We start from the raw sequence: 27,754 nt of genomic DNA on the forward strand, positions 1-27,754 counted from the left end.
GGTGGTTGGAAACCGCGGCTTGGACTGTGATGGTGGAACAGGAGGTGGTTCTTACTGATTTCTTCTTCTAACCTCAAAGGCAAAGCGCTGTAGGGGCCAGCTGGGGCATTTTGCCAGCAATTTCCTTAAATTACTATGCAAGTCAGCACAGAAGCTGAAAAGGTTCTGTTCTGGGAGTAACTTATTGGGGTGGTGCCCAGCAGGCTGGAAGAAATGGGGTGCTGGATACTACCTCCTTGAGAGTTGCAGATGATCTACTGTTGCAGATCAGCCCAGGCCACCACTGAGGCAAACCTACCTTTCCTCATTCTGATTTAACCTGCAAAACCAGCCCTTTATCTTCCCTTCAAAGCAGTCGGCCCGCTCACACCTTCACTGTACGGAGCAACCTGAACTGCAGACAGTGTCACCTCCTCTTCTGAGCGGCTCACTGAGCAGACTGTTTCGTGACACACAGCTTCCTAATGCACACAGATCCTGTGTGAAGCCAGGGCCTGCTACTCCTGAGTCGGGCAAAGGCAGAAAACCTGCTCGGGCCCCAGCCTGGGCTCTGGGCCCTGGGCGCACTGTGCGATGAATGAGCTGGAGGTCCTTTGCGGTCCATTTCCTGCCCTGTTGATCTTGACACTTCCGCCAGCACTCGGGTCCCGTGGGAAGGAACGAGACACGTTCTTCTCTTCTGCATCAGTTTCCTGGGCCCTCCCACTCTGAGGAGACTTGAACTGTGGTACCCGTCGGACAACGTTGCCCTGGGGTGCTTCCAGAAGCCTCTCTGATCCAGGGCTGGCTTGCTCCTGTGCAGCTGGGAGAAGTCCTGCCTGCCTTGCGCAGCAGCGCTGCCTGGGACGGAGCTCTCACTCCTTCGACTTCCACGCAGGGCGGTGCTGCTCGGAAGCAGCTGGCCATCTGTTTGTTTCCCGGACCAGCCACAGGCACGGAGACAAGAGGGAAGAGGCAGCCGGTGACCAAGACTCTCTGTCTGTCCTAATTCTAGGAGGCCCTGAGCCCTCAAGGTCTTAACCTTGAGATGTGTCCTTGGCCTGGTCAGTCCAATTTCAGCAAGAATCCTGTTGGATTAGTGAACTGACAATCCCTCCTCCCCTGCTATCTGATCAACATGCTCACCCCTACCTTTTAAAAATTTTAAAAATTTAATCTTTATTATATATTTTTCCATTACCATTTAGTCCCATCACCTCCAGCTTTGTTATCAGATCAACCCGGACTCTCCTCAGCAAGAATCCCATGGAGCCTTTAAAACCTCCTCTTTTCCTGCTGCCTCAGCATCCCCATAAGGAGGTTCCCACCACTTGCTCCCCTTCCTACCCCCCAACTGGGACCCAGTGACATTCAAACACAGAAATGACATTCCTGTGCCTTTTTCGTGCACTCCGCCCTGACCCCCAATAAAGGTTCTTGCCACAGGTCCTCTCTGCCACTTGGTGGAGCCTGTGCCCTGTGACCCCGTTTCTCTGGGACTCGTGCATATAAGAAACTTTATTTTCTCCTGAATCTCCCTCTGCCTCCTGTTGTAGCTAGAGGACCACCTCAACAGAAGAATCCAAAGCAGTCCAGCAAGAAGCCTCCTACTTGGTTTCCTCTTAGCAATTTTGTCTACAGACCCCACCCTGCCCCTTGGCTCATCCTGGTTGGAGTCAGAGCTCAGCTAATTTCTGTCCTCTGCTACAAACCCCCACTGCAGTGCTCCCTGAATACAGTCTGCCTTTCCATCCATAACAATGGCCATGAATTCTTTTTTCTTTAGCGCCTGGAGGAGTGGAGACCGATGGATTTCCGGTCTGCGGCAGTATCGTCCACAGGTGTGACGTCTTCCCGCTTGCTTGCTATCACGTACCCTCCTTATTTAAACCTCAAAGAAACCTTTTGGTCAATGGGGTCATGCTCCCTTCCAGACGAGAAAACTGAGGCTCAGAGAGGTCAGGGTGCTTCCCCAAGGCAAAGACAGAACTTCCGTGGTAGAAAGCAAGCCAGGTCTTCTTTCTACCACGGCTGCTGCTCAGGGCACGGGGTGGGCTTCTCAGAAGCAGGGGGACGAAGATTTTCAACTTGAGGGCAGAATCGCAAAGCGGGGTGTGCTGGAGCGAGTTACAGGCACTGACAACCATTCAAGGAGGACCATTTCAACGTACAGTGGGATTTATGTGTCATTGCTACAGAAAGGCAAATAGAACGAGATATGCTTCAATGCTCTGGATTTTCACAAAGGGCACATCTCATTTTAGCACCTCTTTTCCTAAGCAGGTGACTTGGGGTGCTGGCCTGAGTTAGCATCCCCAGAGTCCTGGGGAGCTGTGCGGATGGGGATGGGGTAAGTGGTTTTGATGATCTGAAACAGGGAGTCTCCACCTGGGGGCGCTGTGCTCTTCTCAGACTCAGTTAAAAGCTCATATGCTGTTTCCCAAAGAACGACTGTCCTCAAGAAATCTCTTTCTCAGCCCCTCCAGTTTAGCGTTTACGATGTCCTAGATTCTGGATGATCACATCAACACACACATTCTCTCCACTTGAGTGCAGCTGAGGATGGCAGTGAGAAAAGGATTTTGAAGCCAAAAGGGGTAAGAGGAACAGGCTCCCCGGTCCTGCCCTTTCCCTCCCGCCGGGAACTGCCGGCCTTGGCTGGGACTGACTCACACTCCACCTCGCTTTGGCCAGGGAAGGCAGGAAAAACAAAATAGACTCGAGTCTCTTCCTTTCTAACGAAATCTAACCTCATTGTGCAGGATGATCCCTTCTCGTACTCACTAAAGTCTTGGAGAATCTGAACACAACCGAATTTGATACAAGGTGTGCAGGGCAGACAGAAGTTTCTGAACACTCCCCACGTGGTGGGCATCGCATTATCGCTTTTCACCACTAGATGGTGCAGCTGGGGCGGGTCCTGGCCAGTCTCCCCAGAGAAGCAACTTCCATCAACCCGAGAGTGTGTGCTTTCCAGTGCAGGCTAAGGTTTTGATGCGGAGAGACTCTGCAGATGATGGACTATGGATGTCTTTGGGGCTTCCATCCATGGTCTATATTTAACAGGAGCCGCAAAACCTCCGCGTGCCTGGGCTGGCCGAAAAGCCCGGCCTGGTTAGGCCCTTACTGCAGTAACACGCTCAGGGTAGTGGAGACTTGGGACTATCCTACTCGCTCAATTCTGGCTCAAGTCTTAAAATATTTTGTTTGCGTCCCAAATTGTGCCCCTAGTCGCACCCCCTGGGCTGGCAGGCAGACACCTGGGCGTGGGGTATCCGCGGCTGCGGGGCAATCAGAATTCTGAACCAGAACCAGCCTTCCAGCCAGTCTCTGCAAAGGGGGAGGCTGGAACATGTGATGGCCCCCAGGGGCACCTTCCGTCTGGTCCCTCCATTGGAGCAGGGAGAGGTGAATTCCTAAAGCCTAAGTCAGATTTTGCTCCCACCTACTGAATACGCCCGAACCAAGCCCCAATCTCTTTAGCCACGTCTGTAAAGCCTGCCCCACCTCTCCGATCAGAAGTTCTTGGGCATCATCCTCTGCCCGGACCACTGTGCTCAGTTCTCCAGCCAGACCCCTCAGCCCTCCCCGCCCAGGTGTGTTTCCTGGGACATACCAAGCTCTTTACTGCCTGAGGCCCTTTGTACTTGATATTCCCTTGGCCTTTCGCCAACCCTTTCGGGGGGCCTCCTCTTTCTCGTCCTTCCGGTACTGGCATAAATGCTGCCATCAGAGAGGCATTCCCTGACCGGGCTGTGCAAAGCGGCTGCCACCCCACCCCCTACTTTCTTTCATTTCACCCTATCTGAATCCCCTGCACTCACACCGGGGGACAGCAAGCCTTTCTGTAAAGGGCCTGGTGGTCTCTGCTGGGACTCCCAGGTATCCAGCCGCCAGCCAGACAGCAGTCAGTGAAGGGGTTCAATACAACTTCATTTACAAAAACAGCTGGTGGGTCAGCTTGGGCTCACAGGCCATTGCTTGCCAACCCCTAATTCATCCTATCTTGCATTTTTCTTTTTTATTGGCTGAGTCTTGCCTCTTGTTTGCTGTGATCTATCTGGTGCCTAGAACAGTTCTTGACATATAGCAGACACTGTGAGTATCTTTTAAATGAACATCATTTGGTAACCGCTTTGCTCTTTGAAGCTCCGGGGAACCTTGGTTTCTAGTGTCCTTTCTTTCAGCTTTCCCCCTGGAAATTTAGCTTTCTCTTTGCCCTCTGAAAAGATGACTAAACATCCTTTGATTGACAGGGAAGAGCCTCCTGCAATCTGGGAAAGCCAGACAGGAGCAGGAGCGTGGCTTTCTGCATGTGGCAGGATGCAATTAGACCCAGCACTGATGGAGCAGCAACTCTTAATTATGCAAATGCAGCTTCCTTGTGAATTTTAAATTCTGGGCAAATTCCCAACTTGGTCCTCTTTTCCAAAGTACTCCTGGGAACCTTTATCATGGTCTAGTCTCTGGGCTCAGGAAAACCAACTACTTTTAACATCACCTTATGGAAAGTCTGATTAGAAGGACAAGCAAAATAAAAATACGCCAACTCCCCAAACCTCCTGAAACTAGTATTTTAAAATCAGATAAGAATGGGACTTGATTTGTAATGTTTGCTGTTCCCGAGGTGTACACGCTGCCACCTTGGCTCATTTCAAGCCCCCAGTGTGGAGGCACCGAACACACAAGTTGGGAAGAGAGGCTCTGGCACCGCACTGCCCACGGATGGCCTCGGGGTGCACTGGGTCAGAGCGGAGCCTGCGCAGCTCAGGTGTGAGCTGTGTTCCTCCTTCCCTGGACCCGGCCTCAGCCTCCCCACCCGGCTCAGCCGCACTGGCCTGATGGTTCCATGTCCCGCGGGTCCGCCCCCTGCACTGCCTAAACATGGAAATATCCTTCCTCTCCTTGCCTGTCCTCTGCTGCCCCATGCTGGTGGTCAACAAGATGACTTGGGTTCTACTTCAGGAACCGGAAGCCCCAGGGCTTCCCTAGCAAACATTGTGTAAGAACACATTTCTAGGCCTGTCAACTGAGTGAGCAGAGGTGAGAATACAGGGAGGTTTTTTTTTTTTTTTTTTCCTCCTAATTTGGCTCATTTGCAAACTAAATAGAATGGCAGGGCCCTTTAAGGCCCCTGCTGTCCCAGATTCAGATTCCTCCCCAGGAATGTGTGTGGCACCACAGGGTGAGTCTTCAGAGGGTGGCACCACCCAGGGGGTGTCAGGAAATGTGTGGAGGTCGTTTTTTTTCCAGTCTCCATGATGGATGGAGGAGGGAAGCTGTCGCAGGGGAAGCTGGGGGTCCTCGAATACTGCAAGGACAGGAAGTCTGCCCCATTTGACCACACCAGAGTGTGATTAGAAATGCTTGGCAGCCAAAGCCTCCCTCCCTGGCTCCTCAGGAAGCCCAGGTGCAGAGTCCTGTGAGGGAGTGACTGAGGTGAACACATGTGGGCCTCCCAGGGCCCGGGGTCTGGAACATTCTGCAGGGGATGGGCCAGGGTTTCCCCGAGGAAGGTGACCCTCTCAGCCACACAGTGGGTGAGCCCAGTGGGGCGCAGGAGCACCCCTGGGTGGGGAGGAAATGCGCTTCAGAAGGCTTGAGCCCCCTGCAGGGCATCGACTGCAGACATTTCTACGTCAGGTCTGAGTCTGGGCTCTGCACTTGGTAGCATGTTGCTTCACCAACCTGCATCCGGTTTCCTGTAAGAACAAGTGAGTAAGGTGAGGAAAGTTTGTCCAGACTGGTCTGTTTCTGGAATTTCCAGAACAAAGGACAGATGGAGTCCCGCAGCAGCCTGGGAGAGCTCAGTGTTCACTGGTCGCCTGCCCAGGGCCTCTGTGGCCAGTTCATAGACTTGGAAGCACAAAGATGTGAAAATGGATTATTCGCTCCTCCACCCCCAAGGTCAGCTCCAAGCAGTGGGAAAAAAAATAGTCTCATCTGTGTGTCCCCTTGCCTCCCCGCCCCCCCCCCCCCCCCCAGGGACCACTATGAAAATGCAACTTTCAGTGGCTGAGAAAGCTAGACATTTTCACCCCTCCCTCAGGCACTATCCGATGTATATGGCGGGAACTTTGTGGGATACCCAAGCTTATTTTGGGCAATGCCTTTTCAATGAGCACTGAAATCGACTACATTCTTTTTTCCTTCCTATACATTTTGTTTTTTGAAAAATTATGACAGGAGATTTGGAAAATCACAATAACGTTTAAAGAAGAAAATGTTAATTACACTAGCAAAATCCAAAAACACCACTGTTAACATGTTCTTTCCAGGTATTTTAGAAAAACATTGGTGGGATTATAATGTGCACATAATTTATCTTCTGCTTTGAAGCCCGGGAACATCCTAAGCATTGAACTACTGTTACTAAAAGCCTCTTTTAAAATACCGTAATGGCTGAAAGCCATTCTATCTGACAGCTGTATGCCAGTTTGCTGTACGTGACTGTTGGCCGTCTGGTGTTTCTGGTTTTCATTACTGTATCATAAACGACACTGCAATCGTGACCATCAGTATTTAGCTAGAAAAGGGAGCAGAGGGAATTGGACATTGAGCTTGATGAAACGGGGGAGCATGAGCCTGCTCAGCCAGGAAGCTACAGCTTCACACCCCAGGGGACCACATCACTGCTCCCCCAAGGGGATTAGCACTCCTCCCTTCCCCACTCTGGTACCGAAATCGTTGGGGGGCCCAGGGAGAGGTGGCTTGACCCTAGAGGCCTGTTGGTGTACCTAGGGGTTGTGAGCCTATCCAAAGCCCACGAAAGCCTGGGAAATTCATTGATCATTTTGGAAAAGGTGCTGGTCTTTTCTAAGCCTGAGATGTATAGTCCCAGAGGAGGAAAGAAGTTCTCTTTCTCTCTCTTTTGCTCAACACCTGCACTTGCGCCGTGCACTCGTGAGTCCTCTCTTCGTAGCCACGTAGCCGTGGCAGCCACGTGGCCCATGGCCATGAGGAATCCACCCACAGGCTGCAGGAGGGAGGCTGAGTACCGCAGCACAGCAGTGGACCGCAGCTGGAAATGCACGCTAAGCCAGCCGGATGGGGCCTGAGAACCCTTAGCTGCGCCTGTGGCTCCAAAGGGCTAAGTTTTAATGTGAAGCAAAAATTTTGGACACTGGCTGTTGTCTTGGCCTTGCTGGACTTTTTCCATGGCGGGACAGAGGGAGATGGGACACTGGAAACCCGGGGGCCAGCTTCTATTTCCACACGAATAATCTGGTATCTTCAGTGGAATAAGCCATCTTGCCACACCACAATCTCCTGTGCGTGGGTCATTGGAATGCTTTCCTCGAGATCCTGTGGGAGAGCCTGATTTCCACCTACCACACAATCGACATCTTTGTGCGTAAAACTTTTTTCCCCTTTGTTTCTTTAGGATGGAGTCCCAGACAAAGAGTTCCTAGCTTAAAGGGTCTGACTGTTTTGAAGTCTCTTAATGCACATCGCTATGTGTGCTAGAAAGTCTCACCTGCATGCATTTATTTTTGTCATGTTTCCTTAAACCTCAGAGCAATGATACTAAATAAACCAGAGCATATGGGCATCTTGCAGCTCAAAGCATTGAGAAGGAAAGAAGCAGGGTCAGCGTTCTCAGTTTCCCCCACTCTATGGGGGCAGTTATTACAGAGAGGGCGGGAGGACGGAAGCTGGGCACAGCAGATGGTCTCCAAGTCCAAATACAGAAGAAACAGGACAGGTAGCTGATACATTCATGCAAATTGATATGCAAACCACAGGGCAGGGACAGCTGCCTTTTCATATAGCCTGTGAGTCCAAAGCCTCATTCTCAGAGTCTACAGGGGAAAAGACACATTTTCACGTAAAAACAGAATTTCAGACTGATAAACCGAATTTCTCACCTTCCGAAGTCTTGCAAGGAGGCCTGCTACGTGTTCATGCTGTTCTGATCTAGCAAGATCCTCCGCTGTCTTTCCATCCTGTTGGAAAAAAAACGATTAGTTTCTTTCCTTTGCAACAGAGAGCTATGTGTTCCATACACCGGTTCTACCATGGGAGGCAGGAGCAAGATCAGGGGTCAGAAGCAAAGAAGGTGGACAAAAGAGCGCATCCTGGCTGATTTCCCTGTCTGTGGAATCCTATTTCACTTGATTGTCCAGGAAAGGAGGAAAAGAAGTAGGAAGAAGTTGTGCATTGGTGTTTTTAAAAACATTTTTTAAAATTTATTGATTTTAGAGAGGGGGGAAGGGAGAGAGAAACATTGGTTTGTTGTTCCACGTATTTATGCATTTATTGGTTGATTCTTATATGTGTCCTGACTGGGGACCAAACCTGCAACCTTGGTGTATCAGGACGATGTTCTAACCAACTGAGCTACTGGCCAGGGCCGTGCATTGGTGTTCTGAGGTCCAACGGTGAGATGTCGCAGGTCCCCAGGCTTTAATCAAACTCGGTACCTTGTTAGTGGTCAGGTTACTCAGTGAACTGAACTGTTCTCCAATTGGCGGACAATAAAGATTGCTGTTAGATGCCGAATTCTAGTTAGTGCCGGCTAACGTCTTAAAATACTCCCATAGACAACCCTCAGCACTGACATCGTGCTGGATACTAGTAATTACTGTGCATTCAAAGAAAAGAAAGGATTAGTTTAGCAGACAGTTTTATCTAACGAGTTTCAGTGAACATAAAAGGCGGACACGGACAAAAAAGGGGCCACATGCCAAGCCTGACAAGCTCAGGGGAGGCCTCACAAACTCAGAGGCCTAAAGTGCCCACATAGGAAGGTCTGAAATTAAAACATCCTGACTAAAAGCGAGTCATGGCGGGTACTCCTGACCTAGGCTGATACTGACTCTGACAAAGGTCAACTTTACCTTAACTGGCCTGTCTGTTGTCTTTTTGCATCTGTGATAAGACCTTTGGAATGCCAGGGGAATTTCCCCCCTCCAGGCACTGGAGCACAGACGGAGAACCCCTTATCAGGTTAACTGTTAACCATCCTATACCTGCCGATGTAGAAGAAGTGTGTGTCTGTCCCGTTTACTTTTTCTGCAATCTCAGGGAGTCCCCCGCTTTGCTTTCTCCTGCCTCCCTAATCTATCACCACTGGATTTCATGTAACCCCCTTACGTCTTCCCCTTCGATTTGAATGCATAAAATAAGGTGCAAAACTGCCATTCTCCAGAGCATTTTATCAATCGGTTGAGATTTTGCTTCCTGTCAACTCTCGTCAAGTTTGACTCAAATAAACTCACTCATTAAAATTCTTACAGGTTTGGAGGCTTCTTTTGTCAACAAGGAAATAAGGGTCCATGGTAGTTTGGTGTTTGTTTTTTACTTAGAAAATTTCAGCCCTGGCTGGTGTGGCTCAGTGGATTGAGCGCCTGCCTGTGAACCAAAAGGTCGCAGGTTCAATTCCTGGGTGGGGCACATGTCTATGTTGTGGGTCAGTCCTCAGTTGGGGGTGTGCAAGAGGCAACCTATTGAGTCTGGGTTCCTTTATCTGCAAGATGGGGAGGAGAAACCCACTCTGCACTGGTTCACAGTAGATTAGAGAAAACCAAATGGAAAGAACCAACAAAGTATCAGGCACAGGAAAAGCAAGCAGTGGTAATTACCAATAAAAGAGCTGGGAATCCTTCTAAATTCCCTGGTTTCTGTCCAAGAGGGAAAGGGGTAGGAAGTGTGTCTTTGCGCAGGGAGTTAGCACCCCTGAGCGATCCTAACCTTCACTGCCCTCCTGGTTGCACACACTGGTCCGGGAAGGCTCCCTGAGAAGGTGATACATGAGTCAAAATCTGAATGAAGAGGTGAGAGACCAAGCCATTTGCACGCCTGAAGAGAGTCCTGCGCTTGCTGTGTGAACGGCTGGCATGTCTGAAGATGTGGCTGATGCAGGAGGAGCAAGGAGAGGAGGAGCAGGAGCAAGACATGGGGTCAGGGAGGCCCCCTCCAGTGGTAAGGACACGTGCCCTGATGGAGGGTCAGAGAGCCAGGACATGATCAGACTTAGGCTTGAACACGGGCACTCGGGCTGCTGTGAGAGGAACAGACTGTGGACAGGTGAGGGTGGAAGTAGGGGGACCAGGGCAAATTACATGTGATCGTGGCTGAGGGCTCACAGTCTTGTGGGAGACTCAACAATCAATTCCCACAGGGCAAGAAACGAGGGCAGATCACACCCACTGTAGTGGGCTGAAGAAGAGGAGGCTTCCTGGGCTCCGGTGGAATATGGAAAGATGAGAGGTGTTTGTCCTGAAATCTTCCACTAATATCATCGACTACTGTGTGCCCAGGCTCCTGGTATTCAGCCTTAAAGCCTGTCACTTGTGCTGCCTCACGGTGCGCACGCACAAGAGGGCACTACACACAGGGGGTGCCGGGGTGGGAACAGACCCTGCAGAGGGGATGAACAGCATGCGCCAATTTGGTAAGGTGAGGGCAAGTGAGGGGCTTCCCAGGACCCAGCGTCTGAAAATAGTTCATTCCTGGGCGGTACAGGGGTGCAGGGTGAAGCCGGGCAGTGGCCATGGCCCGGCCTTGGGGGTCACATTCGGAAGACCACAGAGCCCCAGAATGACCAGAAAGCTGAGCACATTGCAGATTATCTTTCCCAGACCCATACATAAGGGGGCAGGAGGGAACTGTCGTAGTAGCCACGAGCCTACAAAGGTCTAGTTCTGAGGGTGAGCTGGTCTGAGGGGAAACACATGAGGCCCTTAACCAGGTGGAGGCAGGAGGATGGAGAGCTGTGAGTTCCAGAAGAATCCAGGACATGGCCACTGGTACAATGCCAGGGCGGAGAGCTTCCACACTCCTGGGCAGGCGCCTGGATGAGTGGTGAGGTTTGTTGCAAAGGTCAGACACTGGGGGAGAAGAACAGCAGACCCGGAGGGAGAGGACAGTACATGGAGGCTGTGTCTGTGTGTGGCACTTGGGGGGCAAGAGAGGCTGGAGACCTGGGGAGTGGGAGGCAGCCGGTCAGCCAGGGTGGAAGAGCTGCAAGAGGACGTGGAGTTGGAAGGGGGAGAGTAGGGCAGGAGAAGCTGAGCAGGTAGGGTTTTCTCATCCAAGGCAGGAGAGTCTCAGGAGAGTGTGAAGTTCTGGAGAGGTAACTAGTGAAACAGGATTTCAATGAGCTGTTGGCACTTAGGTGAGATATAAAGCAAGTAATTACTACCAAAGTCAGGGTGGGGGCTGCTCTAGGGGCTGGGAGAGGGATACATAGCAAAGCTTCGAAATTCTATTTCTTGATCTGAGTGGTGTTCCAAAGGTGTTTGTCTTAATCACCAAGCTTTACTTTTTTTGTTGTTCATATGTTTTTTTTTGTTCATATGCTTCAAATGTCTTACAGTAGAAGTTTTGAAGAAGAGAGCTACCAGGAGGTGATGGGGACCCTGCTGAGAGTCACAAGGAGTTGAGGGGAGACTGCAGAGGCTGGAGGAGGGGCAGAAGACAAGAACAAGGAGAGGACAGGCCCTTGGGAGGACTTTTTCAAGCAATCCTGGCTGAGAACAGATGGGAGAGGAACAAAAACGCTAGGGGGCGCTGCAAGGTCAAGAGCTCAGGGGAAGGATGGGAAGGATGTCTCCTGCTCAGGCAGTGAGGAGAGGAGCCCGCAGAGGAAGTGGCTTGCTCTGTGCTGTCCCCACACGTGGCTACTCAGCGCTGGACTGGTGGCCGAGGTAAGATGTCCTCTGGGTGTAAAACACACACAGAGGTTTTTTTTATCTTAAATTAAAAAAAATTGATTTTGGAGAGAAGGAAGAGAGAGAGAGAAAAAAAATACTGATTTGTTGTTCCACTTATTTATGCATTCATTGGCTGATTATTGTATGTGCCCTGACCAGGGACTGAACCCATAACCCTGGCATATTGGGATGATGTTCTAACCAACTGAGCTACCCAGCCAGGGCACACCCTGGATTTTAAAGACAGTACAAGCCAAAGAATATGAAATATCTCAATAATTTTAAAATGCTGACTACAGGTTGAAATGATATTTTGCATATATTGTGCTAAATAAAATATATTACTAAAATTGATTCCCTCTTTTCCCTTTTAGATGTGGCTACTGGAATCACGAGGATGACGTACGTGCAGGTGTCACCGTTCCGTTGGGGCTGTCTTCAGCAGGGAGCACGGTGTCTCTAGGATCACACCACCTCCTACTCAAAACCCTGGTGAGGCAGCAAGTGGCAGAAGCTGTAGCAAATTCCCCGACTGGGTGGCTCCGCTGGTTGGAATGTCATTCTATTTGCCAAAAGGCTGAGGGTTCGGTTTTCATCAGGGCACACACCTAGGTGGTGGGTTCCCTCCTTGATAGGAAGGGATGCAAAGACTGATGTTTCTCTCTCACATAGATGTTTCCCTGTCTCTCTCTCTATCCCTTCCTCTCTCTCTAAAAGCCATAAAAACATGTCCTTGGGTGAGGATTAAGAAAAAAAAAAAAAGGCCATAGCAAGTTTTCCAGAAGATCCAGCTGGGATAATTAATGAAGGTGGCTTCCCTAAACAGTTTTCAATGCAGGTGAAACAACCGTCTATGGGAAGAAGATGCCATATAGGGCTTTCCCAGCCAGAGAAGGCGATGCCTGGCTTCAAAGCTTCAAAGGACAGACTGATTCCTTTGCTGGGGGCTAAAGTAGTTGGCGACTTTAAGTTGATGCCAATGCTCATTCACCATTCTGAAAATCCTAGGGCCCTTACGAATTCCGGCAAGTCTACTCTGCCTGTGCTCTGTGAACAGAACTACAAAGCCTGGTGACAGCACATCTCTTTACAACCCAGTTTTAAGCCCAGTGGTTGAGGCCTACAGCTTAGAAAAAAGGATCCCTTCCAAATATGAGTGCTCCTGGACAACGCACCGGTCCCCCAGGAGCTCTGATGGAGATGCACAAGATTCAGGTTGTTTCCATGCCTGCTAACTCAGCATTCATTCTGCAGCCCACGGGTCAAGGAGTAATTTTAATACTTAAGAAACACATTTCAAAAGGCATAGCTGCATAGATGGTGATTCCTCTGATGCATCTGGGCAAAGTACATTGAAAACCTTCTGGAAAGGATTCACCATTCTAGATGCCACTAAGAATATCTGTAATTCATAGGAAGAGGTCAAAATATCAACATCAACAAAAGTTTGGAAGAAGTTGATTTCGACCCTCCTGGATGATGTGAGGGGTTCAAGAAGACTTCAGTGGAGGAAGTAACTGCAGATGTGGCAGAAAGAGTGAGGGAACTAGAATTAGAAGCGGGGCCTGCAGATGGGACTGACTTGCTGCCCTCTCATGATACAGCGAATGGGTGAGGAGTTACTTCTCATGGATGGTCCAAGAAACTGGTCTCGTGAGAGGAAATCTACTCCTGGTGAAGATGCCGTGAAGAGTGTTCAAATGACCACAAAGGGTTCAGAATATCCCACAAACTTAGCTGACAAAGCGGTGCCAGGGTTTACGAGGATTGGCTCCAATTTTGAAAGAGGGTCTATTGTGGGTAAAATGCTGTCAAGCGGCATCGCACGCTACACAGAAATTGTGACAGGAAGGGTCAATCCGTGCAGCCAACTTCATGGTTGTCTCACGTTAAGAAATTGCCACGGCCACCCCAACCTTCAGCAGCCACCCCCGACTGGGCAGCAGCCAAACAACCTTGCAGGCAAGACCCTGCACTGGCAAAAACTCTCTGAAAGCTCAGATAATGCTGAGCATGTTTTAGTAATAAAAATTTTTAATTAAGGTACCTTTATTTTCCGTAGACATAATGCCATTGCACACTTAACAGACTACAGTGTAGTATAAACATAATTTTTATCTCCCCTGGAAAGCCAAAAAATCTGTGTGACTCGCTTTACTGTTTTTGCTTTATTGCTGTGGTCTGGAACTGAACCTGCAACATCTCTGAGGCCTGCCTGCGCCCTAGACCAGAGGTCTGCAAACCCTTTCTGTAAAGGGCCAGGGAGCATGTGTTTTGGACTCCGTGGGCCATAGGGTCTCTGTCACAACTGCTCCCCTCTGCCCTTGTAGTGTGGAAGCAGCCACAGGCAATGCAAAAACAACAAGCATGGCCGTGTCCCAGTAAAACCTCATTTACAGAACCAGGCAACAGCTGGATTTGGCCCGTGGACCAAAGCTTGTCAACCTCTTTATGATTCCAAGAAATGAGGCCCTCCTTCCAGCCTCCACACCCTGACTCCCTCCAGGTCAGTCGCCACATTTTAAAACTCCGATGGATCTCCTCAGAAAAACACTTCATGTCAGCAAAGCACTAGTGGGTTTCAGGAATCTCCACATAAGAGAATGGAGGGTCAGCCCACTGTCAGGCCAGAAACAACTCAAATGATAATACACCGCAGTGAATGCGGTGAATAACGATAATCTTATCTCATTAGCTGATGTGTTTTCTGCTTTGGTATTTCATGAAATGTGAATCGCAGGGCTTCCTCTGCAGGGAGGCACCTGGCCTGGAATGAGGAGTGGGGAGTAAGGGCAGGGCAACTGAAGAAATCTCATTTAAAAATAACTTGCAGGCCTAACAGCAAAGCTAGACTTTTAAATAAGAGATGGAAGTTCTTATCAACTGCTGCCCACATACCCAGGGCCTGCCCCCACACCCTTCCCCCTCCCCCACCCCAAGCCCACAGCACCTCCAGCACCTGCACAAAGGGGGAGCCTTTAGGAAAGGAGAACACGCATGTAATACAACAGGCAAGGCACAGTTGCATAACACAGGGAACAAAAGGCCAGGCCAGTGGGAGACAGCAGGCATTCCTGGCAGCGCGGGCCTGGAGAGGAGGAGAGGAGGAGAGGAGGAGAGGAGAAGCAGTAACCAGATAGCGCCCTGGGTCTGTGTGGGCGAATGTGCACGGCACTGCGGTGGAGGAAAGCAATTGCCAGCCTCGGGCGTTTTCAATCGCTTTTTCCTGGGAGGAGGCTACTCACCGAGGTCAGAGCCTCCACGTTGGCGCCTGTCAGGCAGAGGTAGCGGACCACGTCGAGAATCCCGTTGTTGGCTGCAAGGTGTAGAGGTGTTCGTCCATACTGGAGAAGACAAAAAAAAGACCCAAGAGAGTCCTTCTCACGATTGTGCCGGAGGATAACAGTTATGGAACCGACCCCGCAGGGCCAGCATTGTGTGGGGAATCTGGGAAAGAAAGAGGAGGCGTGGCCCGCCTTCTCTAGAACCTCGCCGTCTCCTGAGGGAGGCAAGCCAGGCAGAATGTTTTCAAGTATTTTTCAGTTAAAAAAGTAACTTCAAAATAAAACTTCAAAAGATGCAAGGGTGGGAGGCTTATCATAAGGTAATTAAGTCTCTTGCTGTGCTGTCATAAAGGAGGTTTGAGTCAGGGCTTACAGGCTGGCCCCAAGGTTCCAGAGAGATCTCCAGCACAGCTCACATTTAGACACAGCAATAGGAAGGAGGACTGGAAGGACAGCCATTGAAGACAGTCTAATGAGGTGAAACCCGGAGGCCATGCCCACCATCGTCTTTATGGTTCCCAAACCGTGTGCCGAGGCACCTCGGGGCACTGCAGGAAATGCACAGGGGCATGATGGATATTTTAAATTTTTGATGAAACTGGCAGGTTCAGATACCAGGTAGTCCAGACTATAGATGCTGGATCGCACTGCCTTCCCTTCAAGGACAGCATGTCTGCACAGCGGGGGTTTGGTGGTCGCTGGGATGGGAAGCAAGTATCTTGAGAAAACTGGTGGAGGACAAGCAGCAGGGCTGCGTGTTCAGTCTGGGCCCAAGGCCTGAGCATTAGTGAGGTGCCGGTGAGCACACACATCTCATTACTGCCTACTGGTGGTTATGTAAGAACGAAATTAAAGTATTAATTTTCTTCTAGTTTATGGGGATCAGTTATTGCAACAGCTACTAGTTTGTTAGGTTATAAATACTAAGTTGCTCAGACTGAGCTGCTTAATAAACAGAACTGTTAGTTATTTCTTTTGTCCTGGGAGAACCATGAAAAAATTATTCAGACACGACAGATGCTGGGAACCAAGAAAGTTTCGGTATTTGTCTTATGCCGTTTATTTGCAAGTGTAGGTTTTTGTTATGAAGTTAACACAGGCTCATTTAAAATATCCAAATGACATCGAAGGATAAATGGTAGGAAATAGAAGTCCTCCTGCCCTGCGCTCCTCTCCCCTCAAGTTCCCCGACTCAGAGCTAGCCCTACCTAGCACTTCGGGGCATTTCCTTCCAAGCTTTTATCTACGAATCCATAAAAGGAGATAATGTGAAAACTCGAGACGTAATCATACCCCACATTCTGTTCTGTCATTGGTGTCGTTCACCTAACAATAGGTAGTGAACACTTCTCCACATCGGTAACTAAATCGACTACTTTCTTTCGGACACCTGAATAATTTCCACTATGTGGATATGTCCTAGTTCTCAGCCAGCCCGCCGAGGATGGCCACTTCAGGTGGTTTCGTTTCCTGCCATTATAAATAATTCTGCAAGGTGTGTACATATTTATGTTTTGTCTACTGCAATCTTCCAGAGTGACTTAGAAAGCAGATATTAAGCGTTCAAATGCCCTACACCATTTGACAGCTATGGGGGCTTCCAGACAGTCCCCCAATATACACACATGCTTCCCTCGGTCTGCAATAGTCTCCCCTCTTCTTCATCTGCCAAAACCCCAATTATTTTTAAATGGTTGCCTCTGAAAATCTTTCCCTAGTTTCTTTAATGTCCAGATGTCAGCGTTTCCACAGCACCTGTGCGTCTGTCACAGCTGTGACTTCGACATGAGATGCTATTATGTTGAGGAGCAGCCCGAGGGCAAGAACCATCCACTCTGCTGTCAACAAGCTCCTCCACATGCGTGGCACAGTGCTGTCAGGGAGGGCACGGAATCCTCTCTCCTGCTCCTGGATGGACATGTGTGTGCATGTGTGTGTGCATGCGTATGTGTGTCCACGTACTTGTGTGCAACACTCTTTCTCTGTCTTCGCTGACGAGAAGAGTCAACACAAAGGGAACAAAGGGTGAATGAAGGGCTGTGTGTTCTGCATCATCTATTTCTTCTCCTCTCCTGTGTCCCCTAACATGGCCAAGTTCAGTAGCCACTCTCCTGATTTTCATATGAGACAAGGGGAGACTGAGTAAGGTCTGTTACAATGCAAAGAGTGTCAAAGACAGTGACAAGTTCGTGTCACATCCCGGTGACGGGGGTAGGATCTGAATGGCCACCTTTATCTCTGGGGGGATTGAATCCGGGTAAGGAGAAAGCACACGACAGGCAGGAGGGACAGTCTGCCGCCTGCAGGGTGTAAGCTGTCGCTGTGCGGGGCCCCTCCAACAGCCCGTTACTAGGGAGAGTCCAAGAAGTAAACCCCGCTGAGCTTTCTGGGGAAAGAACGTCTTCCTCTTTACTTTTCTGCACATCTTTTAAGTTCCCCGTTATCTTTCCTAACAATGACAAGAAAAAAGCTGACCCTGACCCTTCTGAAGAAGGTGAGAGACCCACAGAGTTGCCGTGGGCTGAGTCCCTGAGTGCTGAGGGCAACCTGGGGAGCTTGTCTGCAGGTCCGAGAACCCAGAGCTGCTCATCAGCTACCTGCTGCTGCTCCAGGCAGGTTCTGAAAAATGGTCTCAACTTTGCTGCTGATTCCAAGAGGCTGAAATTGTGAAACTAATGAGTTTTCCTCCAGCTGAGCTCAACTCAATGACAAAATTATCTATTGAATGCCCTCTGCGTCGATGTATATGAACTACCACGACCATCTACAGTACCGAAAATGTCCAGGCTGCTTAATAAGTTCAGTAATAAAAAAAAGGCGAGGCCTTCCCTTGAAATAAGCCAGTTGTTTTTAAACATGGAAGGCTAGGCCTACATTGCGGGATGTTTTAGAGAGCATATTTAACAAGCACACTTTTTCATGCAGGCAGGAGGGGAACACCCAGTCCCTTCTTCAGGGTTTTGCAAAACAGCGTGAGACACGGTGCTGCTTCACCTCAGCAGCCCATACAATGGCCAAGTCTAAATGCAAAATGTATTTAACTGAGTGTGGCAATGTTCCTTGAAGCCGCTTTGTATTCATTTAAAGACTCGTAGAAGGAAAGCCAAGCTCTTGATGCTTCTTAATACTACATTTGGCTTTCCCCTTAAGCCACTTACATAACTGACTCGACAAGATTAGAACAGGATAAACTAAGAAAGCAACCAGCAGCTAATGGCTAAGACCGGGGATGCCGCCTATTCACATTTCTAGAATGTGAAGATTACCAATTTCGATTTCCATGAGAACTAATCACGTAATATGCAACAGGAATAATTTCTCAGTCGACATAAAATTTTCCAGCTGTTTCAGATATTAATTCTTTTACCTCAAACAAATCATCATAAAATTTTGCCGGGATCATGCTTGCCATTTATTATAAACTTCTCCCACAGCTACTAAAAATGATGTTACTTGGACTTTGTCTTTAACGTAATCATTATAGAATAGAGATTGCCTTTCACACAGTTACAGGGTCAAAACCACACGTACAGTCAACTGTCTCATCTTGTTTGGTGATGAAAAGCTACATGGTATTCAGGGAAAAGCAAGGTGTTAGCTAACTTGTAGAAGTCAACATAATGAGATTTAAAAAGAAAATTGACCTGAGAACATGGAATCATTTATTTTCATTTCTTTTTTATTCCCCAAATAATAGGATTCTCTTGGTCTTACAAAATGTACTTAGCACAAAAAAGGTATAATAAACTTTGGACCATGAACCTCTCAATGGAGGAGAGCTAAGAAGAGAAATCTGGTCCCAGGAATCTCAGTCAAACCATTACGCACTGGGTGTTTCCTGCAGACGTACAGCTCCAGAAAGAGGCCCCAATTTGTGCCAGGTTCTCTGATTCCTCTACGGGTGGGCGGTGTCTGTATGTCTGTCTCTCAATACCCATAAGTAGTAAACCAAGCTAGGCAGGAAGCACTTATTAATGCAATCATCTTCTGTTACAAAATTATTCAGAAGTCATACGTAAGATATGACTTAAAGGGGAGAGCCCTATACAAAAGAACAGGCCCACGTGGGTGGCACTGACTGAACAATGAAGAGGTGCAAAGAGAACCTTGGGCAAATCCAGAGGCAGGTCAAGGGACCTTCAGGGACCTTCCCCTCCAGCTTTACCTTGTTTGAGATGTCCAGATTGCACTTGGCTTCACAGAGGGCCACCACAATAGGCACATTGCCATCTTTGCAGGCCACGTGCAGGGGGGTGTTGCCGTGCCTGTCTTGGAAATCGACGAAACACCCCTGGCCGATGAGAGTCTGGATGACCTCCATCTGACACCGTCTTACAGCCAGGTGAAGAGCGATGTGTCCGTCCTGCAACAACAGAACACCAGGCATGAGCACGCTCACTTAGGCACCTGGCCTCGCCTTGCAGCCTCCACCGGGCTAGGTTTAATTGGCACCAGGATCCCTAGCACAGAGCCTGAAGGAGGATTAGAAACCACAGCTTTACTCCTGGGGGTGGAGGGGGAGGCCCCATACACTCCACTCGGAATGCCTGGGCTATGCTCACCAGCAGCACGATTAATCTAGGCTTGGCCAGTATCATCGGACAAAAAGAATCGACACTGCCTTTTGTCTCTGAAAATACAGACTTAAGGAATTGTTAGTACTCCAATGGTCTGTTTTATCCAGTAAGTGAACAATACTTTTCAAAACACTTGCTCAGCAATCTTTACACCAGGAGAAACTGAGAAGGCGACATGAAGCAATTTGCTCGAGGGCTGTCATATACATGAAAAGCAAATACAACATACTTAACCTCTGTAATTCACTGAAGACTGGCCTGAGAATTCCTTCCAGCTACTACAGAATCCCTAGCGAGCAGATGGGTTGAGTTTCGGGAGCTGGGTAGAGGGTTTGGAAACATTTCTATAACTTATCTGTTGTAGGGTTTCTTAATCTCGGCATGTTGACCTTTTGGTCCTGTCCTGTGGGATTGTAGGATATAAGTGGCACTGCTGGTCTTTACCTACTAGATGCCAATAGTAATGCTCACCCATGGGGCGACGACCAATGAATGTCCCCGGCCATTACCAAACGGTCCCTGGGGGCAAGGTCGCCCCTAGTTGAGCACTGCTCCTCTGTATCGCAAAAATACTCCACAAATGGCAGTTTATAAATTAACTACAGTGTCCAAATCTAACCATATATGGCAACATCACAGCTTCATTTTAAGTATGTTAGCAACAAACATAGATACATTGAATTTGTTTAATTAAAAAAGGATCACCTGGTCTAGATTAGAGAAATAAGAGTGGTTTATTGTCTTTCTACAAAATAGCAGGTGAGGGAAACAAATAAAACCACCTATTTTTTTGTTTATCTACAAGAGAATAGTGTGTGGCCAATTTTAGTCCTAAATGAGGATTGTCTTGGGCTCAGCAATCATCACTGTACCTGTTCCAAACTAAAAGGGCTAAAAATGAAGGAGACCTGAGTAGTCTGGTCACTTTATAAATTCTGTTACATACCACAAAGAAATATTAATTATTAAACAAATCTAGGGAAGTTCACAGAATCTTTGGAACAGAGAAGAGAAAGGGCAATTACAATTTGCTGCATTCAGGTTCATTTTAGACAATCTAACTGAGGAAGCCCTGCGGTGCCTCCAGCCCCCAGATCACTTCTCAGTGAGTCTGACACCTTCACCCCCAAAGCACCTTGTCAGAGGCGTTAAGGTCGGCTGCGTGTTCAGCCAGACACTCGACGATGTCGTGGTAGCCTCTGGCCGAGGCTGTCAGGAGGGGCGTCTCTCCTTCTCTGTTCTTAATGTTCACGTTGCAGCCGGCTTCGCACAGGGCTCTGGCCGCAGAGTAATAGCCGTGCCAGGCAGCACAGTGCAGAGGGGTTTCTTCTTCCTGGTCAAGGAGACAAGTGCGCAGAGGAGGAGATTGCAGTAACAGGAAAGAAAGTGCAGGCATGGTGAGAGTCCCTGCTGAACTCAGCAGCAAAGTCAAGGCAACGGAGAGCATGTGCTAACAGCCACTGGGGTGAGACATAATAAAGATCATCCTCCCCTTCATTAGTTTTCTTTCCTCAGTACTTGTGTGTCGGATGGATTTGGCATCGTCAGCATATGAGTGGCAACTGACTTTTGGGAACCCACTGGAACCAACAGCTCAGCTCTTTTGAACAATACGGACCCAGGGTAGGTGAATTTTTAGCATCTTTCTTATAAAAATGCCTACATTTACTTCATCTGAGATTACTAACAGGAGAACACTTCTTTGGACAAGAATTCTCCTAACAATCTTGATGCCTCACAGTTTCTGTCGTGCATACAACATAAGGATGCGTGATGTAAATTGTTACTGTTGGGGCAAATGGAATAACCACGCTTTAATAAGTCAAGTAAGGGCTTGCCATGAGGGCCAGAGGGTTGCAGGGCTATGTGTTCATGGCTGACATCATTAGACACACATGTGTCTGTCTACGAGAGGCAGTTCTGGTGTGCTGGTCACTGCCAGGGACTCTGGAACCAGACGGTGTACTTTCGAACCCCAAACCCCAGCTTCACCACTTAGGAGCTGTATGAACTCAGGCAAGATACTGAACTTCTCCCTGCCTTGGTTTCCTCTTCTGTAAAATGAGAATGATAGTAAGAGTAACCCACCTCATAGGGTTGTCCAGAGGCTTAAATAAATGAATGTTAATAATGCTTCTATTTGAGACCCTGCCCTCTGGAATCTAAGCAGAAACTTGGCTAAAACTCAGAGGACTGGGCTGTGTCACTGTCTGCCTGGACACCCATGCAGAGAGCAGAAGGAAGAGAGGACAGCAGCCACCAAGACCCACCTTGTCCTGGAAATTGGGATTGGAGCCAAAGCTGCAAAGTAGCTGAACCACGTCGGCGTGGCCGTAGCGAGCTGCCACGTGAAGGGCTGTCTCTCCAGACTGCAAAAGAAACAGCAGGCTGTGGGGACCAGAACGCCCAGGACTGGACGGCCACTCCACACACGCCTGGCTCTGTGACCTCCCCAAGGGGGGTGCCCACCCCCTCCGTCCAGACACCCCTCTGGTGACAGGGCCAGGGACCCAGGGGTGGAGTGCCCACCACGTGGCTCCTCCTGTTTGTCATAAACCCCCCAGGGGAGAATGCTTGCCCTGGTCTTCAAACTTCTTTATCTACTGGTGCTCTATGGGGTTTCTTTAAACACAAAACTCCCTTTTTTAACGATAGGTTCATCACGCGGCAGATATTTAAATGTATAGTTTTATTTACTAACATGTTTCAGATTTCATTGTCTAAGTTTAGAATCTCATTTCTTATATTCTCAGAGATTTTAAAACATCACTATTTAGCCCGTACAATAATTTTCAGTGCATGTGGAATAGAGGCAACTTCCTTAAGGTGTTTTCCTTATATCTGCCAAAAAAATTGCCAGCGTAAGCTGGTTTTAAAACAAAGCAAAACAAGACAGTTTATTGTCACCTGACGGAGAACTGCCTTAATAAAGTCACGTGTCTTTGAAACGAATGTCGTTTTAGACCTGGCGCAGGGCACGATCCACACAACTGCGCGTGGCGGCTCCGACCAAACGTGACACGTTATTATGCAGGTGTGAGAGGCAGAGAAGGGCTGCTCAGGAGCATCCATAAGGGACGAGGAGGTAGGCCTCCGAGCCGCAGGCGCACGGCTGTGGTCCGAACGGAATGAACACGAGTGTGAAAGTAAGGCATCTTGCGAAGTCAGTAATTTTTATGACGTCTTTGCCCGTAAAAGCCTTCCTTTACATACATTGTCTCATTAATTCTTCTAGTGTCTGTGACCGGCAGGGCAGCGTGGCCAGCCACTTCAGCGAAGAGGGGAACGGTAAAGGGACCCGCACATGGGGAGTCAGTGTGAGGATCAAGACTCAGGTCTCTTTCTGGTTGTCTTTCTACCAGAACTCGAGTTTTCACGCTAGTCATGCAAGACCATTCACTGCTTCCGTAGTATGGCAACTATCTGGCAGATTTCAGCTAGAAGCAGATTTTAATATTAGATCAAGCCAACGGGAAAAACACATTTCTAGATTAAATTCTCTGTAGGAAGGTTTTAGTCCTTGTTCACTGGGTCCTGATGTGCGTGGCAGGCCGATGCTCAAATGCAGCCTTTTATTACTTCCCCCTGACCCTAAGAAGAGACGGGCCTTACCTTGTCTTTAACGTCCAAAGGGCATTTGTTCTCATGGAGAAATTTCAAGGTGTCTACGTGGCCATGCCGAGAGGCCCAGTAGATGGCATTGGATCCACCCTGTACAAAACCAACGTGCAGTCACATTTCCAGAGAGCCGACGGATCTGAATGCGTGCCACTCAGACACGCTCTAGTCCCCTTCCTATGCAATGGCAAACTCCCAAGAAGCAACTTCCATGAGGAATAACACCTGCATTTCGTTTTTTTTATTTTTGCATAGGGACCGAGGGGATGTAAGATGTTAACATTCCAGGGAGCTGGGGGAAGGGGATAAAGGACTTCTGTGTATTATCTTTGCAGATTTTTTGGGGGGTTAATCTCAAATTATTTCAAAATAAAAAGTTTCTTTATTTGTTTCTTAAAACTTTTATTTGAACTTCTGGTTAGAATTCCCTGTATTGTCCAGGGCCAGCTCTAGTCCTTTGACAGTTCTGTTAAAGTCTACAGAAGCTGATGACCGATCCATTGTAACGACTGTCAGCTGTCAATCCCTGTATCTATACTTTCACTGTGATTAATATCTCAACGCTCATCATCCTTCTCTGTGGCCCTAATAAACAAGCAGGCAAATACATTTCTGTCGAGATTAATTAGACCATTAAAACTTTTCCAGATATGACATCTTATAACACTGTTGAGTAAATGTGATCAGTGAGGAGAAAAATCTGGGGTAGTATACAGGCTGACATCCAAAAACAGCCCAGAAAAACATCGATGTTTCCCCCTTTCTTTTTAACGTACGTTAGATTGGACCAGGCTGTTTAAGCAGCTCATCTTCCTTTACAGGAAGCTGAAGTGGAACATACATATTATTTTCTCTGTTACTTCTAGGATTAGAACCATTTGGGAATACTTAAAAAATTAATTTATTTGAGATTAAACAGAATTATGACCTTATCCTGGACATCGATTCTTGAGCCTCTTTTAATAAGCAACTGCAGCATCTGAATATTTCCACAGCCAGCAGCAATAAGTAACGGAGGTGTCCCATGCTGGAATAGGCAAGAAAAAGAAATTATTTTTCAGGTTTGGTAGGAAAGAAAAAGCCCAAACTGTGACTGCTGTCCCTCACACCTTCCTACGTCTCAATAACATAAGGACTGCTGCATGACAGGGATGGAGGACAGTCAGAACACAGCCCCTGTTCTCTTTCGGATTCACTATCAAAGGTGACATTTCCATTTGCAGGATGAGAAGATTTAAAATTTCGTGGTTAGAGCTGTAATTGGTGCCTGAGGAATGGCCTTGCATGAAGAAAGGCCCTGAATGCAAAAAGACCTTATTTCTAAGTTCACTTCACTCTCTAAATAGAAGGTTTTTTTTTCACTGGAGTTTGCAACCAGAAGGGAAAATGAAGAAGCAGATGGGGGTCTCTCCACCTTGGACTTGGAGGTGCACAGTCACCATGACCACCCCCTCTACCATCTTTGATGGAACAGCATCAGACCTTGTTGGGTTGGTTAACATCATAGTTGGACAATGAGCCCAGGAGGTGCTGCAGGCCTGGGACATTGTCATCATTGATGGCATGGATGATGGCTTTCATCACAAAGGAGTCTTCCTCATCCTTGAGAGAGACAGCAAAGAGACTGTTATAACATGTCCTCGTGCTTGGGTATGGAGATGACTGAGAACTGGGGTCCGGGAGGAAGTCTTCCCCCCTGGAGTTCCTACACCACCCTGGGTCCCTCTTCTACCTTAAACTTTTCTTGCAATAAATATAATTTCTCCCAACTGATTATTCAGAATGACTTTAATGGACAGTATTTAATCATTCTCATCATCTTAACTTAGATTAATAGTTTTTATCTTTTCTTTGGTCCCCTTGCCACCCTCATACAATTCCCAAATCCAGTCTTCCTCTTCTTCCCCTCCCTTCTTCTAACTTGCTTCTCTCCCACTTCTTTTTTCTTTTCACATTTCCTGTCTCTCTTTACTCTATAAGGCTAGAGCTCAAGCCTCAGGGAAACTACTGACTTCAGGGGGAAAATAAAGAGCTAGTATCTGCTGATGTGTGATTCTGCCCTTGGAATCCCTGGGTTCCATTCAGGAAACGCCGACTATTCAGTTACAGGAGTAGCCCGGTTCCCACAGAATCGCCCCTTCTGCCTTTCCTGGTGCCCCCTTTACCTCCAGTGTTACCAAAGCCCTGCTGTCTGATGTCAGAGGAAAGTCTTGTTGAATTCAAATATGACTGATCACATCTGAAGAGTCAATCTGTGACTAGGTTTCAGTTTGGATTAAGGGGGAAAAATTATGGAGCTGTTCTCAAGGGCTTTAGACAGTCAATGCAAAGACACAAGGCAGGTGGGTTCGGCTGTCTGGTCTACCACCAACAGCACCAGCAAGCCTCACTGCATTTTCCTTGATTTCCTGGTGTGTATGTGTGTTCAGTGGGACGACTGTCTGCCCCTTTTGTACTACTACAATCCAAAAGCCTCCCAGGTCAATGGCAACAGAAGGCTCTCATTTTAGTTCATAAAAATTAAAATGAGCTCTTCCCTCTTCTACTGGCCTGTCTCTCTTCTATCAAATTGTGTATGTGGGAGGAGGTGAGTGGTAGTGTCAGAGTTAGCTGGGTGGGAGTAGATATAATGCCAATTAAAACACGAAGAAAAAGGATGAAAGAAGGATTAGAGTACATCAAGTCAGCCACACCAACTCCCTACCCCAAGAAGAGGAAAGATAGGCCTCACATTTACATGACTTCAGGTTCTCTGAGCTGTTGAACAGATCGAACAACCTAGACATGGAGTCCACAGTGCTAACAAAGAACCACACCAAGGCCAACAAATTTGCTTACCAGGGTGTCATCGCTTCTGGCAACACTCATGTTACTTCTGGACAAGAACGACCTGGATAATCTTTGGCACAGTGATATCAAGCGAACGGATTGCTTTAAAGAAAAGAAAAAGAGGATGAATAAAGGCAAGGGGAGAGGAGGAGAGAGAGCTTATGTAACAATAATCAAATTGGTGTAAATGATAGCCTTTCAGACAGCATTCACTGCTGACTGCATGGGTTCCTCGGGCAGGCATGACGGAGTGTATTTGCTTAAAGAATGATTCTACAGGTCTTATAAATCAAGACAATAGAATAGAGAGAAAGTCTCCGTCTGCATTTCATTATTAAACTACAGAAGTGGATTTCCTACATCCCTTCCCTCTCGATATTTTGTTTTTTATTCTTTGAGGAATTAGATCCTACCCTAGCAAAACCCTGGCATGACCCACCTCTGAGAAGCATGGAATGCAATGGTCTCGCCCTGTGTCCTTGGTCCCAGGCAAGCTGGTAATGGTAGATAATGTGGCTATCAAAGTTCATAAGATTGTTGGAAATGAACAGGAAACAGAATTTGTAAAGCCCCTCTATATCATAATCTTACTTTCCATTTTTTCCGGGCCGCGAACTTCTTGAATTTCTCCATGTTTACTGCTGATGCTTTTCTGCTAAGTGCTTGTTGGGTATCTTTCGGCTAAAATGAAAGTCCGAGAAAAAAAATTAGAGCTCTCAAATTACAGAAATGTGTTACACGACACCTTTTTGAAACCTATCGTTACTTGGGATGCTTGCTTACACATTCACCTTGCTGAAATATCAAAACAAGTTGAGATAATATGCAAGATCTAGGGACCTAGTTTGCAGAGGCTAACTCTTAAGGCTGAGGGTTTGATATAATCTATAAAGATGGGATCTTGGGGAAAAGTTGAAAAGTTGAGCTTGGGCCACCTGAATTACAACTTTCCCTAAGACAGTTTGGGAATGGCAAGTTGCGTGGTGAGGCCATGGTATGAGGCATTTGAACTTGAATATCATCAGATCATCAGGTAATTTAGAGACGGGAGGGACCTCAGAGGTAGCGAATTCAGTCTGTCTGACGGCATTAGATTGCCTTCTACAGCATCTTTTTTGGGAAGCCATGCAGCTCTACCTCTGAGAGGAAGAGATAGGGGAGCCTGGGCGACTGCTGGGACCTTGAACAGACAGAACCTACTTCCGTAGGGCAAGTCGCTGCATCACAGTCTGTTATTGGTTCCATGAGTTTGTTCTGTAACTGCCACCCTCTCCCACCCTTAGGCCTTTCTGTTCTAGCTGAAGGAACTTCAGGTCTTTTTTTTTGAATTTTTATAAGAGTTTACTTGAACCACATTGATGCTGGGGAGAAAGATTTCAAATGCTCTGGAGAATGACAGATTCAGTTTCTTTTATGAAATTAAGGATGATTACACCATGATGAGCAAAAGCAAGGAGGGAATTAAATTACAGGAGAGCGAACAAGATATGTGGTCTCTTGAAGGTGGTTGGTTACCCCTTATTTCAAAGATGTGTTAACATGATGCACAGCAACAGTGGACAGGGCTTGCTTAAGGTGAAGATAAACCTTGTCATAAAAAAGTTATATGCTGGCAACAGGCAGCTGGCAGCTTGTCCCAGGCTAATCCCCTGAAGCTGTCCCTAAGGCCCCCTTTTCTCTGACTTCCCACTGAGCTAAGGCAGCCCAGCCTAGGCTCTCCTGTTGCTTCCTCTCTGCTAAGACCTCACTGTCCCGAGCTGTAACAAATGTATCCTCACAGTCACCTGCACTCGTGTCGGGAAGTCTTTCC

At 47.9% G+C, this 27,754-nt stretch overlaps 1 protein-coding gene across 4 annotated transcripts in view; it reads right to left on the bottom strand.

The window, feature by feature from the left end:
• The window catches only part of DAPK1 (death associated protein kinase 1), a 174,954-nt gene that overhangs the window by 21,927 nt on the left and 125,273 nt on the right, over positions 1 to 27,754 (bottom strand). For all 4 annotated transcript variants that reach the window (XM_045195116.2, XM_053923386.1, XM_045195117.3 and 1 more), the window contains exons 10-19: positions 26,536 to 26,625; positions 25,954 to 26,046; positions 24,598 to 24,717; positions 24,044 to 24,142; positions 23,110 to 23,208; positions 21,768 to 21,866; positions 20,633 to 20,830; positions 19,086 to 19,283; positions 14,882 to 14,980; positions 7,848 to 7,925 (exon numbers count right to left, since the gene is read on the bottom strand). In XM_045195116.2, the coding sequence (XP_045051051.2) occupies positions 7,848 to 7,925; positions 14,882 to 14,980; positions 19,086 to 19,283; positions 20,633 to 20,830; positions 21,768 to 21,866; positions 23,110 to 23,208; positions 24,044 to 24,142; positions 24,598 to 24,717; positions 25,954 to 26,046; positions 26,536 to 26,625 (1,173 nt within the window). The remainder of the gene's footprint in view (positions 1 to 7,847; positions 7,926 to 14,881; positions 14,981 to 19,085; positions 19,284 to 20,632; positions 20,831 to 21,767; positions 21,867 to 23,109; positions 23,209 to 24,043; positions 24,143 to 24,597; positions 24,718 to 25,953; positions 26,047 to 26,535; positions 26,626 to 27,754) is intronic.

Source organism: Desmodus rotundus, chromosome 1 (genome assembly GCF_022682495.2).
Source record: "Desmodus rotundus isolate HL8 chromosome 1, HLdesRot8A.1, whole genome shotgun sequence".
NCBI classification, from domain to species: domain Eukaryota; kingdom Metazoa; phylum Chordata; class Mammalia; order Chiroptera; family Phyllostomidae; genus Desmodus; species Desmodus rotundus.